Source organism: Malaclemys terrapin, chromosome 1 (genome assembly GCF_027887155.1).
Source record: "Malaclemys terrapin pileata isolate rMalTer1 chromosome 1, rMalTer1.hap1, whole genome shotgun sequence".
NCBI lineage: Eukaryota > Metazoa > Chordata > Testudines > Emydidae > Malaclemys > Malaclemys terrapin.
The window spans coordinates 295,052,360-295,070,287 of record NC_071505.1 but is presented as its reverse complement, the minus strand read 5'-3'; the positions used below and the strand labels follow the sequence as shown (position 1 = coordinate 295,070,287).

Sequence of the window (17,928 nt, the reverse complement as noted above, 5' to 3'; positions counted from 1 at the left end):
GGTGATAAATGGCCCTACATACTTGCATCACTGCAACCCCCAGGGTATACTTTCCAACCCCAAACTGATTCGCAACTGATCAGTAGGAGTTTGGAGTTGTCAGCTTCCACACAGCATTTGCCACTCGCTTTTCTACAGTAAGGGCAGCTCTCATTCTGGTGTCCTTGTGCCACAGAGCTAGGGAGAGCTCCGCACGCAGTTCCATGAAGGTGGATGTGTGACTGTGATGGGTTAGATCACAGAAACCCTCTTGGGAGCTGCCAACCTATGTGCCAAGATTACTTCTGCCCCTGCTTTCCTGCCCTTTCAGATTAGGACTTCGGTGCCCTGCCTGGTTTGAGCCAGACTCGCTAGCCTGCTGCAAACCCAGACCCAGGTCTGAACCATGTCCCCGAACAGCTGTAGGCTTAATTGAAAGCAGCTTATAGAAGTGTTCTTGTCTTTAACTCAGATGCCCAACTCCCAATGGGGTCTAAACCCAAATAAATCCATTTTACCCTGTATAAAGCTTATACAGGGTAAACTCATAAATTGTTTGCTCTCTATAACACTGAGAGAGATATGCACAGCCGTTTGCCCCCTCCCCCAGGTATTAATACATACTCTGAGTTAATTAATAAGTAAAAAGGGATTTTATTAAATACAGAAAGTAGGATTTAAGTGGTTCCAAGTAGTAACAGACAGAACAAAGTGAATTACCAAGTAAAATAAAATAAAACACAAGTCTATGTCTAAGAAACTGAATACAAATAACATCTCACCCAGTAAATTTCCTTTTTCAGACTAGTCTCCTTTTAGCCTGGGTCCAGCAATCACTCACACCCCCTGTAGTTACTGTCTCTTGTCCCAGTTCCTTTCACGTATCCTTGGGGGTAGAGAGGCTGTCTCTTTAGCCAGCTGAAGACCAAATGGAGGGGTCTCCCATGGGCTTAAATAGACTTTCTCTTGTGGGTGGAGACCCCATCCACCCTCCTATGAAAAGTCCAGCTCCAACATGGAGTTCTGAAATCACCTGGTCAAGTCACAAGTCCATGCATGACTCACAGTTTTTACAGGCAGAAGCCATTGCCCACATGGTATCTTGAATGTCTCCAGGAAGACTTCTTATGTGGATTGGAGCATTCCAAGATGCATTGTTCCTTAGGTGCTTCTTGATTGGGCACTTAACTTTGCGAAGTCCTTTCCCCAGGAACTGACCAAATGCTCTACTAAGGTTATTTAGAAATCAAGCCAGTACACGGCCAATATTCATAACTTTGAATACAAAAATGATACATGCATACAAATAGGATTAATAGATTCAGTAGATCAAAACCTTTACATAGATATGTTACATGGCATATGTAGCACAGAACATATTCTAGTTATGTCATATATATTCATAAGTATATTTCCATAAAACCTTATGGGGGGGGGCCATCACAGTGCGCATCCGAAAGATCTACAGTCACTGCTTGTCATCCCATACATGCATCATGATGCGATCCCACCACTCAGTGCTTGTTTCCCTAGCCCAGCACTAACAGTCCACCGTGGCAAGCTGTCCCGTGAATGCCAGCAGCAATCTTGAATTATTTGTTTCCCTGGCAGACAACAGGGCAGGCATCTCTGAATCATTCTCTGTTTCGCATCTCATGAACTACTGCTGGACCAGCGCGTTGTGTTCATAACACTCATTACCAGACTGGTCAGCAGCTCAGGATCCATGCTGTCAGGCACACAGCTTACAAGGGTAGTTGAAAAATGGTGCAAAATGAAGTAGGAAGCCAATGGAATGGTGGGATGGAAAAAACTGCATGGATAAAATTTTTCCTTATTGTCTTCAAAAACATGGACTATATCCTGTGTTCCTTGCACATCCAAAATTCCTTTTGATTTCAGTGAGGAAATTTTTGTGGGCAATAATCAGGCCCCATAATTGCAAAGTTTATTGTCTTTGTTTAAGGTCAGTGTAACTTTGGAGAAACAAGCTGTACTCTATTTGATGCAAAATTTTATGAAAACTTTGAATTCTACAATCTTTAGTGATAAATAGTCACTGATAACATACAAATCAGAGGGAATTTTCTGTGGGTTTCTTTATCACCATCACCAATAGGAAGTGCAAATAATTCTGCTTGAACAGAGGGTTGAGCCTCCATTCACTTGAGATGCCTTCTTTGTTCCATTAATTAAGGGTCTTTTGTATGCATTTCCTCCAACATATTTCGTTCTCAAATTGGTAAACAAGATCAAGCAAAATAAAGCCAAGACCACATTAGTGGTTCCAACATGGCCCAGACAGGTCTGGTCAACCCTTACTTGATTCACTTTGCTGTCTCTCCGCTGTTGACTCTTCCATCCATTCCCCACATGCTCTCTCAGATCTCCGGTCAGACTCTCCATTCCAGTCTGGGAGTTCTTCATGTCAAGGCTTGGTTGCGCAATCCTTCTCAGGAATAGACTCTTCCTGTTGTCCAGAGGTACCACAGATGTTATTAAACAACAGGAAAATGTCTACCCAAAGTACTTACCTTCAGAATGGAAGAGATTTCAACACTGGTGTATCCGACAACAATTTTCACCCATTAATTCTTCCCTCTCTGCTAATCTTGACTATCTGTTGGAATGATAAAAGTCAGGATTATTTGTGAGTTCCATCAGGATTCACTGGTGGCTCTAAAGGCTTTTCGTTCCTGTGTTGAGGGATTCTCAGTGTATGCTCATCCAAGGGACTGAGAAACCTTTTTTCTTATGTAGGTCAGTCCTGTATAGGATCTAAACTTCATAATTAATTGTCTTATGAAACCTCCTCTGAGCCAAGGGCCACTTGTTCTCTTCTAAACCTATCCATGAAAATGACCTTTTTCTTCCCCCTAGAAGAGTTGGGGTCTTTAATGGCAGATACAGGCAGTCCTCGACTTTATGATATTCGAGTTATGATGAATGGGACTTATGATGTTTATAATTTGTCATCATGTTTTGATTTTACAGTGTTGGTTTTGACTTTACGATGCTCAGTGTGACATTGGGAAATTCGAGTTACGACATTTTCAACTTACGACGCGATATTCAGGAACCAATTGTGTCGTAAGTCCGAGGATTGCCAGTACTCCTTTTACACTATTCCTCAAGGACAAAGTTTGACTACGACTACATCCTAAGTTCCTTTGTGACTTCTGAATTTCACGTCCACCAAGTCATTCATCTCCCAAGTTATTTTCCTGAACCCACACCAGTTTAAGGAAGATGCTCCCTTCAACACTTTGGACAATAGGAGGGTTTTATCTGGACAGAATCAAACCATGTGGAAAGTCGCCCTGACTATTTGTTTTGATTGTGAACAGATCCAAGGGGTCCGCAGTCTCCACCAGAGTCTCTGGAGGTGGCTCTCAAAATGTATCCTCATATTTAACCTCCTCCTAGGGTGTTAGCTCATTCTACAAGATCTCTGTCTACATCGGTAGTGTTACTTAAACAGGTTCCTGCTGAGATTAACAAGGCTACGACCTGGACTTCGATACATACCTTTTCCAAACATCATGTGGTGGTTCATTTTTCTAGATCAGATGCTGTTGTGAGCAGTGCAGTTTTGTCTTCAGTATTAGACTCAGCTCTGAAGTTCCCCCCTCCCGATGAGAATACTGTTCTGAAGTCACCTGAAGTGGAGCACCCATAGGAACACTAATTGAAGGAGGAGAGACTACTCATCTTGTGCAGTAATTGGAGTTCTTTGAGTTGTGTGTTCCTATGGGTGCTCTACTACCTGCCATCCTTCTCTGCTTCTGAGTTTCCTTTGCAGGACTTCACGGTAGAGAAGAAACTAAGGCCGGTTCATCTGTGCAGCCCTGTATATCCTCACTATGGGACACACAGATGTGTAGGACAAATGCAGGGGCCAAATAGGCACTGTTATAAAAAATCTCCCATGAAAGGTGCATGGGGCACATGTGCACCTGAAGTGGAGAGCCCATAAGGACACACATCTGAAAGAACTCCAGTTTACTGTACAAGGTGACTAACCTCTCCTACCTGAATACTTGAGAAGGACCATTACACACTATCAGAAAAACACATAATGTTAAAAGAGTGGATTATCTTAAATGGAGTTATTAGATTGATTGTCAGGCCAGGGGTTCATACAACCTTTCAGACTTTTTGGAGAAAATTAGATGGGGATTATGGAAGGTAAGGAGATAAAAAATTGAAAATAAGGGAGCCACAAATATCATCTCAGTCCCTTACTGGGTCGAACATATCTGTTAATTCCTAAGACCGACTTCTAATTAATTCATGGGTGTTAGTAAGTTGTATTAAAGCATCTTTATTTTTATATTTTACAAGGATTTTAATATAACAATATTTTTATTGAGCAATTTTGTTAATGCTTTTTTTTCATTGTTTCCTATAATGTGTGATTTTTAGTTTTGTAAGTAATGTTAAAGAAATGCTGTAATTTTCATTACTTTTTATATAAGGGTATCTATGAGTGCCTCTAGGCTAGGGATGTTATTGAAGAGAAAACCACCCCATTACTTGTTCTGACCCATCAGCTGGGCAGATAGGAGAGAACTGAAATACAGACTCTGAATCTTTAAGAAACCAGTGTCTGTTTTCGAGAAAGCCAGGAAATTTATGCAGAAGGAGATAAACCTTGGCTGTCCTTTAGAATTTCAGGTTACATCACATCAGCAAATGCAGCTTGGAGAACAGTCGGTGACATTGTGAAAAGCAGTCACTTTAAGAGTCTGTGATATTTTAAAAACAAACAAACAAAACTAAAAAAACTGCACATCAACCAAATATTGACATTGAAATATTATTATTCTGACCTAATTAGACAAACATTTAATTGGTTTTGTGTCCATAAACAAATGCTAAACAGTACCCAAACAAGGAATGCAGAGCACTGAAGGCATTTGGCCAATGTGTTTATTTATAGAGGCATTCAATATTATTTTGACTTACTGTTCGGTGAATGTCTTTATGTAAGGTGCACTGAAAAATAAATAAGTCTTTTAATCAGTTCTTCTTTGAGTAGATGCATACATGTATTCCAAGTAGGTGTGTGCGTGTGCCAGAGGTGGAGACTTTTGCCTAGCAGTATACATAGAGGGGCAGTGCTTGTGCCTCATGCCTGTAGTCCCGCCCCTGGCTAGATGAGGTGGCGCTGCCCCGAGTCCCCTCAGTTCCTTCTCACTGCCTGTCGGCTGTAGTTTTGTAAGTAATGTTAAAGAAATGCTGTAATTTTCATTACTTTTTATATAAGGGTATCTTTGAGTGCCTCTAGACTAGGGATGTTACTGAAGAGAGCTCTCTGTGGTTGTTGTGTCACAATCTTGCAATTTATCTTCTAAGCCTAGTATTATTGAGCATAGTTAATAGTCAGTAGTGTTAGATTAAAAGTTATAGACTATAGCATAGCGGTAATGGTAGTTCTCCCCTGTGATGCAAGCATTGCACTTTGTGTGAATTAGCGATTCCCAACAGTTACCTCACATGCAGTGCTTGCTCTGCCTTAGCAAAGACAAGTTTAAAGAGTGCTGTTCGATCTGTGGGTCATTCAAAAAGAGGACTCAGGTGACACAGGACCTTTGCCTGAAGCAGCACCTGCTTGAACAGGTCATGAGGCCTGACCCAGTACTGAGGACTTCCTTAGGCTCCAGATTGCCCTCAGGTTTGGCAAGTGCTGCTGCTTCCCGTTCTGGGGCACGGGCTTTTCTGAAGAAGTGCAGGAGTTGTTCTCCGCCGTCAGCACCAAAGAAGAGGTCGCATATGATGGATATGTGAGTGTTCCAACTCCCGAGGTGACTCTTCTGGTGCCGGCTCTGGTGCATGGGATGTCATGGGTGCCTCTGACCCTCCCTAGGTAGCGGGTAGGGAGGGCAGATACCCTGTACTGTCAACTCTGGTTCCGGCCTCTGAGTCTGGTGCCAATGGGAAGAATGCCGGTAGCGACAGTGTCAGTAAATTTGGCGTAACAGGCTATGGTGGACTTCCTCTGCCTTTCAGTCCCGAAATTTGATTGAGGTTCAGACACTATTTCAGTAGGAAAGTCTTGGTGGAGAGTTGTTTGTGTTTTCAAGTTTAAACAACAAATTTGTTATGAGGTCATTGGCTTGTGCTAAATGGCAGGATTTTATCCTTATTCAGAAGACTTTTTTTATACTTACATGTGGAAATCTAAATGATAAATAAATTCATATAGATTATATATTTAATGATCTGAAGCGGTGTTGAAACAGATGCATCTAAAACCACAAAGGAGGAAGATAACGAAGCTTTTGTTATTTCAGATGCCTGAAAATAAATTTGGATATTTTTCAAGCGCAAGAGTGTTCTTGGGTAGACTTCTAAAGGAGTTTTTCATCACTAGATTTGGTAACATAATGGGGATTATGAATTTTTAAAAAGTTTTTAATATCTTGTAGTATATGATTGGGGAGTTATATGAAGAACAGGTTTGAAATGCTTGTTTTAAAATGAATATTTAGTAATAATTGTGGGGTTTTAAAAATATCTATTATTAAATCCTTTCCCTTTCCTACCTCCTCTTAATAAAGGACTGACTGCTATTTTAATCTCTCTGATGGACTAATTTGTATGAAGTAAATATTACTTTAAAACATTTTGTTTGACTATTTTAGAATTGTTGGCTTAAAATGAAATCTATTTAAATTCTCTCTGTTAAAAACTAATACATAAAAATAAGAAACAAGAGGTGAAATCCTCACTCTTTTTTGCCATTTACTTTAGTGGGGCTAGGCTATTACTTAAGGTTTCATTGTTTGCCACAAATTGTACCTAACATTCAGATTTGACTAAACTGAAAAAGTAGATCTTTACAAATATTGCAGAGATGTCATAGCTAAGAATTTGAAATAAATAAATAGTTTGTTTTCATCAGGGTTGATTTGATTTAAATCAAATTGACTTAAATCATGATTCAAATTGATTTAAATCACTAGTCAGGAAGACTCGATTTAATCATGGATTTTTACATTAAAGTGCATTCTTGTTGGTTGTTATAACCTTAATATTCTTCACAACTCAGAGATAGATGTAGGTTTCATTTTTAGAAGGTACACACTATAGTGATTTATTTTGAAAACTTTTCAGATTAGTTTTACACTATATCAGAAAATGAATGATTGTTTGGTTATTTCATTTACCAAAGGTAATTGAAGCAGATAGTTTACCTCCCAATGACTTCATAAATATCTCCAATTCAATAGGTTAATCATTACTATTTGGAGGATTTTCTTGCCATGCTGTATTAGGAGGAGAACATCACCAGACAGGCATTTAAATTGTTTTATTTAACTAAAACAACATTGTTATGTATTCTGGATTTTTTTCTTCAACAGCAAACATATAATATTTTAACAAAACAAGCATATGAATTTTTGAATTTAGTTAAACAGTCAATTTTTTTTAAAATCAGGTTTGTTTTTGTTAAAAACAATTTTAACTAAAATAGTTGAATGAAATATTAAAAAAAAATTAAATCAACTGTGTCAGCCAGGTCAACACGAGAAACTTAAAATATTGGCTTCTGCAGCTAACTCAGTCATCTTCACCTTCATTTTCCTGTTTGTTCATAATCTGGAAAAGAAAAACAAGCTTTCCTGCTTTTTCAGGTCCCAAATGATTTCTCAATTTGGAATGAATTAGTCCAAAGGAAGAAAATATTCTTTCTACACTGGCAGAAGAAGCTACTGCTGTTGAAAGTGAGATTATCATTTCAATGGTCTCTGAATCCCAGTGCTTGACTTCCACCAGTTCACTGGTGTGACTTTCTTTAAAACATCATCAGCAAACATATATTTCTTGAATGGTTCTTATTCCTAAACTGGGTCTCTTTTACGGCCTGTTGCCATTATAGGTTTGCCTTTGTAGTGAGAGAATGGTATGGTAGATCTCAAATCAATGAAGGCTACACTCAGAAAGACCTGAAGACTTCTGGAATATGCTGCTCAAACAGTTTCACTTTTGTCCCTCCCTTCTCACATTTATCTCCAGACTTCTTCTCCTTATCCAGTTCTATTCCTCCCCCAACAATCTTCTATTCATTGAACTTTTTGAAACTTTGCACTTTCAGAGAGAGGTAAGGGATTTACTCTGTGTACACAAATTTACAGAGGGACAATAGGGTTGAGGTCTGGTATTATTTCTCACCTCTATACATTATTTATTTATTTTAAACATGTTTTGTTGTTAAGAAACATGTTATCTCTGGAGACACAAATCCACAGTTTGAGAGCTGCAAAACTAAGCATTTCTGATGGTATCTTCTAGATCAGAGGTGGGCAAACTACGGCCCGCGGACCACATCCGGCCCGTTGGACCCTCCTATATCTTAGAGCTTGGCTGTAGACAATGAGAGTAGGGGCGTTAGGGGACGAGAGCTAAGGAAGCGTTGTTCTAAGTCAGCCATAAAAATGTTGGCATACTGTTATGGGTACCCGCATGGCTCCACAGTATGCCAACATTTTTATGGTTGACTTAGAACAACGCTTCCTGAGCTCTCGTCCCCTAACGCCCCTTCTCTACTTGCGCTACATTGATGACATCATCATCTGGACCCATGGAAAAGAAGCCCTTGAGGAATTCCACCATGATTTCAATAATTTCCATCCTACCATCAACCTCAGCCTAGATCAATCCACACAAGTGGTCCATTTCCTTGACACTACTGTGCTAATAAGCGATGGTCACATAAATACCACCCTATACCGGAAACCTACTGACCGCTACACTTACCTACATGCCTCCAGTTTCCATCCAGGACACACCACACGATCCATTGTCTACAGCCAAGCTCTAAGATCTAACCGTATTTGCTCCAATCCCTCAGATAGAGACAAGCATCTACAAGATCTCTATCAACCATTCTTAAAACTACAATACCCACCTGCTGAAGTGAAAAAACAGATTGACAGAGCCAGACGAGTACCTAGAAGTCACCTCCTACAAGACAGGCCCAACAAAGAAAATAACAGAACACCACTAGCTGTCACCTTCAGCCCCCAATTAAAACCTCTCCAGCGCATCATCAGAGATCTACAACCTATCCTCAAAGATGATCCTTTACTCTCACAGATCTTGGGAGACAGACCTGTCCTCGCTTATAGACAACCCCCCAACCTAAAGCAAATACTCACCAGCAACCACACATCACTGAACAAAAACACTGACCCAGGAACCTATCCTTGTAACAAAGCCCGATGCCAACTCTGTCCACATATCTATTCAAGTGACATCATCATAGGACCTAATCACATCAGCCATACATCAGGGGCTCGTTCACCTGCACATCTACCAATGTGATCTATGCCATCATGTGCCAGCAATGCCCCTCTGCCATGTACATTGGCCAAACCGGACAGTCTCTCCGCAAAAGAATTAATGGACACAAATCTGACATCAGGAATCATAATACTCAAAAACCAGTGGGAGAACACTTTAACCTGTCTGGTCATTCTATGACAGACCTGCGGGTGGCTATTTTACAACAGAAAAACTTCAAAAACAGACTCCAACGAGAGACTGCTGAGCTGGAATTGATATGCAAACTAGATACAATCAACTCAGGATTGAATAAGGACTGGGAATGGCTGAGCCATTACAAACTTTGAATCTATCTCCCCTTGTAAGTATTCTCACACTTCTTATCAAACTGTCTGTACTGGGCTAGCTTGATTATCACTTCAAAATTTTTTTTCTCTTACTTAATTGGCCTCTCAGAGTTGGTAAGACAACTCCCACCTGTTCATGCTCTCTGTATGTGTGTATATATATCTCCTCAATATATGTTTCACTCTATATGCATCCGAAGAAGTGGGCTGTAGTCCACGAAAGCTTATGCTCTAATAAATTTGTTAGTCTCTAAGGTGCCACAAGTACTCCTGTTCTTTTTGCGGATACAGACTAACACAGCTGCTACTCTGAAACCTGTCACTTCTGAAAGGTTGCCGGCCCCTGATCTAAACCATCCCTGACAGGTGTTTGTCTAACCTACTCTTAAGAATCTACAGTGATGGAGGCAATTTATTCCAGTGCTTAACCATCCTGACAGGAAGTTTTTCCAAGTATCCAACTTAAACCTACACTGCCCTTGCTGCAGTTGCTTCTAGTCCTAGACTCAAAGGTTAACGAGAACAATTTTTCTCCCTTCCTCTCTCCCTTGTAACAGTTTTTAAGTACATAAAAGGTTATGTCCCCTTTTAGTCGCCTCTTCTCCAGACTAAACAAACCCAGTTTTTTCCATCTCCCATCATAGGTCATGTTTTTTAGACCTTTAATAATTTTGATTGCTCTTCTCTGAACTGTCTCCAATTTAGAGAAATGTGGTGCCCAGAAATGGACACAATATTCCAGTTGAGGCCAAATCAGCATGGAGTAGAGTAGAATTGTTATTTCTTGTCTTGCTTACAAAACTGGTGGCACTATGCCAACTGAGGATTCCTCTCTGCTAGGGACTCCTCCAATGGTCAGATCTTCTAGCTCTGAGATATCAGTCTCTGTGCCACCAGAGCAGTGCAAAGCAGCCACAGGTGCACGCAGGTGAATGGAGGCTTATGTCTTTGATTCTAGATTTACAGTCAATATAAGGCATTGCTCTCACGAAGATCGGGGGGGCGGGAGGTGGAATTCAATTATAATATATAATGAAGACCTGTATAACTTTTTAAAATTTGTTGTTTTCTCCTGCTTGTTGTTTACTTCCGACACAGCATGACTATAAAGGCTGGTCTCCTTTGCGTCTGCTGGAGGACTTCTTAGGCCAGGGGTAGGCAACCTATGGCACGGGTGCCGAGCTGATTTTCAGTGGCACTCACACTGCCCGGGTCCTGGCCATCGGTCCAGGGGACTCTGCATTTTAATTTAATTTAAGTCAAGCTTCTTAAACGTTTTAAAAACCTTATTTACTTTACATACAACAATAGTTGAGTTATATATTATAGACTTATAGAAAGAGGCCTTCTAAAAACGTTAAAATGTATGATTGGCAAGCAAAACCTTAAATTAGAGTGAATAAATGAAGACTCGGCACACCACTTCTGAAAGGTTGCTGACCCCTGTCCTAAATAATCTGTACAGAAGCGCCAGGAAGCCCATAAAATTGGGTCCCTGATCCATGAACTATTGGAACTCATTTACAAAATTTTTCTTAAAAATAACATGAATGTATTGTCTCATATTACAGAATTATAATTTATAATCCCTATTCCATTATGAGATATCTTTGAGCTATAATGTATCTTAATTAAAACTATCTTGAGATAGGTTTTTTCTTCAAAAAGCATTTTATGAAAAAAATCCGATTTAAATAAAAAAAATCTGATTTTTTTTATTTATTTTTTTAAAAAATAATTGATTTTTATCCACCCGGGTTTTCATTTAGAGATCTATTGGGGAGATGGTTCGTCCTCCATCACAGGATAGGGCAGTCCAAAACACTAACTTCTGTCCTTGTTGCAGTGGCCTGTAGGGGACATTGCGCTGGTATAGAATTGCCAGGATGTAGGATCATGCAGTCACTCCCCCATCCATGCAGGATTCTCCCAGAGCCTCAGCAGGTGATACAGTCTCCTATGTGTGTGTGGGGGTGTAAAGTTGGCTCTCTGGCTCCTGCACAGGGCCTACTGTGCACATGTATTCCCCATGGAGAGGGGCAGGGGAAACCCTTTATGGATCCTATGCACTAGCTGGAACAAAGGGGCCACAAGCCATGGGTGAATTCTCCTATTCAGTAGCGTATACTGCATATAGTTTCACTTTGATGGAGTTTTTCAAGCGCTTATGATCATTATTTAGACCTTCATTTAGCAAGGCACTTAAGCATGTGCTTAGCTTTCATGACGAATAGCTGCATTGACTACAGTTGGGCTATTGTCATGCCTCTATCTAGACATATTCTTAAGTGTCTTACTGAATAGTGGCTGCTAACAAACATTGTTCTTAGTGCTGTACAGACATTGGAAAGAAAGCTAGATCCTGCAAACTCTTACTAACAGGTGTAGTCCACTGAAGTAAGACTTAGGCTCCAAAGCCCATTGAAATCAATGAATGTCTTTCCATTGACTTCAGTGGGCTTTGGATCAGAATCTAAATGTTTGTGGAATAAGGGCCTAAATTAGTCATAGGTAATACAGTTCAACCATGCATAACATATTGAAAGGGAAAACCATTAATTATGTTCGTCATAGTCCAAGAAACAGAACATTGAACTTAAGCTGCACAAACTACGTCCATAAAAATAACTTCTTGTTCCCTCTTGGAAGCAAGGGAATTTAATTTCGGAAATATAAATTTTGGAAAACTAGAGACAGAAGTGATTGTCTCAGTATGTCTACACATTATTTGGTGCTTTTCTCTATTTTTTTCTTTTGTTCTTTATCATGGTGTATATGGATTCTTTTTTTAATCACTGTCCGTCCAGAACCTACTTTTGAAATAAGACGTTGTTTTGTGCTTGGGCAAGAAAGTAATACCCTTTCTTATCTACTGTTTAATTTTTCTTTAGATTTAGCCCTTTCATTGTACAAGGTTGAACATTTTCCTTTTTTCTAAATATCTGATATCACTTTTTAATCTCAGCAGGTGATACATGCTACTTTCTTATCAGCCCTGAAGATGTTGGATGTTGGAAAATGGCCAATTTTTGCTCTCTGCTCTCAAGAAGAACTGAAGTTAATTCGTCAAGCCTGTGTATTTGGCAGTGCTGGTAATGAAGTGTTGTATGCAACTGAAAATGATGAGGTAATTATCAGAGAAAGTGTATATTAATGGAATATTATTTGGTAACTATTTGATTCATTATTAATTCAGGATAGATTAGCAGTGAAGCTAGAATTATGATAATAGACCCTGGAGAAGTATCATACATTAATTATTGAATAAAGAAAGTTTAGGATGGATTATTTTAATTTAAATGGTAAATGTTACAGTAGTAATAAAGAACTTGCTACATTAACAATAAGATTTTATAACAGGTGTTTGTGCTTGGCACCAACTGCAGTGGCTGTTTGGGAACAGGCGACATTCAGAGCACTATTGAACCACAGAGATTAGATACTTTATGTGGCAAAAAGATAGCCTGTCTGAGCTATGGAAGTGGTCCCCATGTTGTTGTTACTACTGCAGGTAATGTGTGGTGAGAATATTGTATTTTTAAAATGTGTGCCTTCTTCAGTTGGCCTGATTATTTGTGAGAGACCTGAGTTGTGAGAGTGAAATGGACAATCCTGTTTCTTAGACTGATCTAGTATTAGTGAAAATGCAAGGGTATAGATTCTGTGGAAGGATTAATAATTATTCTCTAGTTCATATCAAAATAGATATCTGATGAAGTGGTACATCAGACATTTATTTAACCTTTCTGATAGGATGCTATGGCTCCTAAATCACTTCAAAATATACTTTTCAAGGATACAAAGTGGAGATGGCATATTTCAAGAATACTACTAATAATTAATATATTATTAATTATTATTTATTAATAAATAATGACAGTGTCATCTGAGGAACTCAAAGTACTTTACAAAGAATGGAAAGTATCATTATTTTGGTTTTGACGAGAAAACCAAGGCACAGAGACAAATTAATTGACCAAGGCCAGAAGTGGCAGAGCTAGGAATAGATTTCAGGTCTCATCTGACTTCCATTCCTATGTCCTCTCTTCTGGACCACACTATCTCCTATCACTTTCTTTTGATGTGATTCTCTTGGTATTACACTTTTAGACATTTATTGAACACTGGGGGAATAATAGCATTCTTGTGTACAGGGGACTAATAGCCTAAGGGGCATATAAATACTTAGATAGGAAGTGTGCAGCATTGTTGAACTTGACTTTTTTATTTTCTGTCATCTTGTGATGCATCGTCATTAGATAAGTAGATGTTTTAAAGATGATTTTTCACACTTTTATTATAGAAGGAGAAGTGTACACATGGGGCCATAATGCTTATAGTCAACTGGGCAATGGTACAACAAATCATGGTTTAGTTCCCTGTCAAGTCTCTACTAACTTGGTAAACAAGAAAGTAATTGAAGTTGCCTGTGGCTCCCACCATTCCATGGTGTTAACATCTGATGGAGAGGTGAGAATAGTTAGCATAAATCTGCATAAACTGCGTTTTCCTTTGTATGGAATTTATATAGGATGCTGGAAACAGAAAAACATACAATACCTAGCACAATGGGACCTGGCCTGGCTGTCCTCTAGGTGCTACTGTGATATAAATATTTAATAATAATTGGAAGATCTGAGGTCTATCAATGTTTGTACACCTACAATTACAGGAAGTTGCTTATGGGATAGCTGATCCTAATGAAAGAACAGCACTTGGTATTGCAAAGGCTGGCTAAAAAATCTGTGACCTCTCCCATTATGCCCTGCTGTGAAAAATTTGTTCACACCATTAAATTTGGCAGTAAATTAAACTCTGTGCAAATGTGGAAGGATCACCATAGTTAAATATCTAAACCCATTGAGGTACAAAGTATTGTTCTGTTACACTCTGAGATATCGTTGGTGTCCAATTACTTGTCCTATTTTGTTTTCTTTCAGTAACTCTGTAGACAAAGAATCACAAGTATACCTATTTTATTTTCTACCAGTAACTCTGTAGACAAAGAATCACAAGTATACCCCACAGGATGCATAATCTTTGATAGTAGGGAAGGATTTCTTCTTGTTTTTTTTTAACTAGTTGAGCATTAGAAATTAGAGTTGAAAGGAGTGACAGATTTCTGGAAGAAAATAAAAAAGGAAACAAACATTTCTGTGTCTTTCCTAGATGCACAGAAAATAATTGTTGTAGTCCTGTAATCCACGTATGTTTAGAATATATTTTTTTAATATGTGCAGTTTATCTAACTTGGATATTTGGTTAAAGTAATATGTTACAGGGAATAATATGTTATTCTGTTAATGACTCTTCTATAACAGGTGTATGCATGGGGTTATAATAATTCAGGACAGGTTGGATCTGGTTCAACAGCTAATCAGCCAATTCCTCGAAGAGTTACCAGCTGCCTACAAAATAAGATAGCTGTTAATATAGCTTGTGGACAGATGTGCTCAATGGCTGTTGTAGAAAATGGGGAGGTAAGAATGTTCTTAAAGTTAAAGTATTTTTTCTGACTGAATTTTATTTTATTCAGCATTATTGGCTACAAATTGTTGATCGTATCTACCTTTGCAAGCACTATCACAGTTAAAACTGCTGAGAAAAGTAATATTAATCTGTAACTTCCAAAATCTGGTAATCTGTACTGTTATAAGAAAGTTTTCATCAGAAATTGTCCCACTTGTTCCCACTTTCCCCACCACATATATAAACATATCATCTGAGAGATAACTTTACCCAAATTAGCTAAATTTACCCCTTTCAGAACAAATCTCTGCAGTAAACGGAAAAGAATTCATTTAAAATTAATTAATTACATTCTTTTAAGAATAAATATTTGAACCTAACATTAATTTTTGAGATTCTAATCCAATGGTTCCCTAACTTTTTTAACTAACGTGACCCACCAGCTGTATTTTGTCTTTTTTTGCAATCCACCATTATATATGTGAATATATATAATGCACCCTCCGCCTGCACCGCAACCCTAAAACTGGTGTGCAGGAGAAGCCGCAGGGAATATGGGGGTTGGAAAGTAAGCCTGCAATGGTGGCTCCTGTCCCACAGGGCTGGGCATGACTCCTCACTCCCGAAACATGGGGTCTCAGCGCCACTCAGGTTTGGTCTGGCCACCTATCCATCGTGACAGAGGGGTGGCTTGGCCTAATTTGAGTGAGTGACACTGCAAACCGTGTGCTAGGGTGCAACCCTTGGAGCTGTTTAAAGAAACTGATAGACTTAGTGCCTGGACAGGTTTATTTCCTGGAGGCATTTCTGCTGTTACCTTTCATAATTTCCCATTTCAACTATTCAGATAATAAACATTCTGCTAGTAAGTCAGCATACACTAGTCAGAAATCCATACAGAGTCATCTGATAACCATCCAGCATATTTTCTGTCTTAAGAACCTGTGCGGCTGAGCTTTCATATGACTCTTCTTTCCCGTTACTCCCTGTTGCTTGTACACTTGAGACCTAGTGCTCCCACTTATACCTCCCATTCGATTACTAGAGAGTGTGTAGAGTGTCCCTTTGTCATTCAAGTGGTTGGTTGCTTCCTCACCTGGAGGTGTTACAAGAAGCAATTCTTTGGGCCATAGGGAGAAATATATCACGACTGGATCCTTGTGAAGCAACTCTCAACCATGTGCTGCTTTTAACAGCAGAAGAATCAGGCAAAGGAGAGTTTTTCAAACCTCTGCCATTGCCAGATTCTTTTCTCTGCCCCACCTCCCCATAGGTTTTTCCCCCCACCTGCCAGGGGACTTCAACAGCCTAACCTCTGCTTCTCTGGAGGAAGGGGGAGGAGCATTGTTCCCTCCTCCCTACGAGGGTGGCCTAATGTTCCCCACAGGCTAAGTCAAGGTGAACAAAATTCCTTCTCCCACTTTGCTCAGGGTCTATTACATTTTTACAGACCATCAGGCAGTCAATGATTGCAGGAAAAAGTCTCCCCTCCTTCCTGGCAACAGTTACCTTTGTCATCTCCCAAACAGATGTCTTACACCCTACTTGGTCATTTCCCATCCTAGGGTGGATGTCATAGTTTTTGCAGTACACCACAGCTGCCGCAGTGTCCCTACTTTTGGATGGAAATACTGCATTCACCATGCTCTGTACTTCCCCTGAGTGCCTGGTAATAGTAGGCAGAGAGCTTATTTCCCTGATCTAGGCTTTAGGACCCAGAGAATTCCACTTCAAGTCAGTAGGTCTTATCAATCCTGCTGCTCAGGTATTTGTTTGCATACACTGAGAAAGTAACTTGATTCCTCTTGGATGCGAATAGCGAATAGCGGAGATCCATCCCTGTCAGCTATCCCATTAGCATTTTGGCTAACACAATCTCTTGTGTTACTCCTCATTCTTTTTGCTGATACAGACTAACACGGCTACCACTCTAAAACAATCTCTTGCCACTCTGGGACTAACAGAAGAGACGTGATTTATCTTTTCTGCTTTGAAACCACAATATCATTCCCCAAAAGCAAAGAATATGGAATATGTTACAATATACCTGCAACCAGCATCCCAGACTCTTCCTGGGTCTGTACAGAAATCTGCATGTAGAGTGAAGGTTTTTATACCAGGAACTTTAACCCACATTACACATCCTGGCAGCGTTTCATGTGTTTCACAACATGGGGCTTAACTGTCATCTTAGTTCTAAGAACGAGGAGTATGTGTCGCACCTTAGAGACTAACAAATTTATTTGAGCATAAGCTTTCGTGGGCTAAGACTAACACGGCTACCACTCTGAAACCTATCACTATCTTAGTTCTAGTATCTCTCCATCTAGTGAATGTCTCCCCACTGATTACCATCTTCCACTCCCACTGGCTATGCCATTGATCTGCAGCCAGGAGGGTGCAGCATGACTTGTAGACAAAGGATTGGGGTGTAAATGGTTCAGTGTTAGCCTGTCTGCTGATGGCCTATAATGTTATGTGATTCCGTCCCTCCCTCCCTCTCTCAGTCACACAGATAATTCTGTGAGGTTGATGTTCAGCTGACATTTCTAGCACTGTACCTGGGACTCAGTGAGCAACCTGGGCAATTCCAAATAAAGTGACTCTGCTGGCCATATATGGCACACCGCTTTTCCCCATCGGTTTCCCTCCCCACTGGGTTTGGGTCTCTGTTTAGGCCCAGTCCCTGGACTCTGATCCCATTCCATGCCTGTTTGGTTTTCTATCAAACCAAGGATGACTATCCACATAATGGTCTGCCATTTTCACAGCTATAGTAATATCTCTAGGATTTGTGTTTGATTTCAGTTCAGGGTGGCGGAGTTTATAGAACTGTTTTATA

The 17,928-nt window shown here is 39.7% G+C and overlaps 1 protein-coding gene across 4 annotated transcripts in view; it reads left to right on the top strand.

The window, feature by feature from the left end:
* LOC128829392 (RCC1 and BTB domain-containing protein 2) overlaps positions 1–17,928 on the top strand; it is an 80,807-nt gene that overhangs the window by 18,428 nt on the left and 44,451 nt on the right. For all 4 annotated transcript variants that reach the window (XM_054014794.1, XM_054014803.1, XM_054014773.1 and 1 more), the window contains 4 exons: positions 12,586–12,744; positions 12,978–13,128; positions 13,921–14,087; positions 14,939–15,097. In XM_054014794.1, the coding sequence (XP_053870769.1) occupies positions 12,586–12,744; positions 12,978–13,128; positions 13,921–14,087; positions 14,939–15,097 (636 nt within the window). The remainder of the gene's footprint in view (positions 1–12,585; positions 12,745–12,977; positions 13,129–13,920; positions 14,088–14,938; positions 15,098–17,928) is intronic.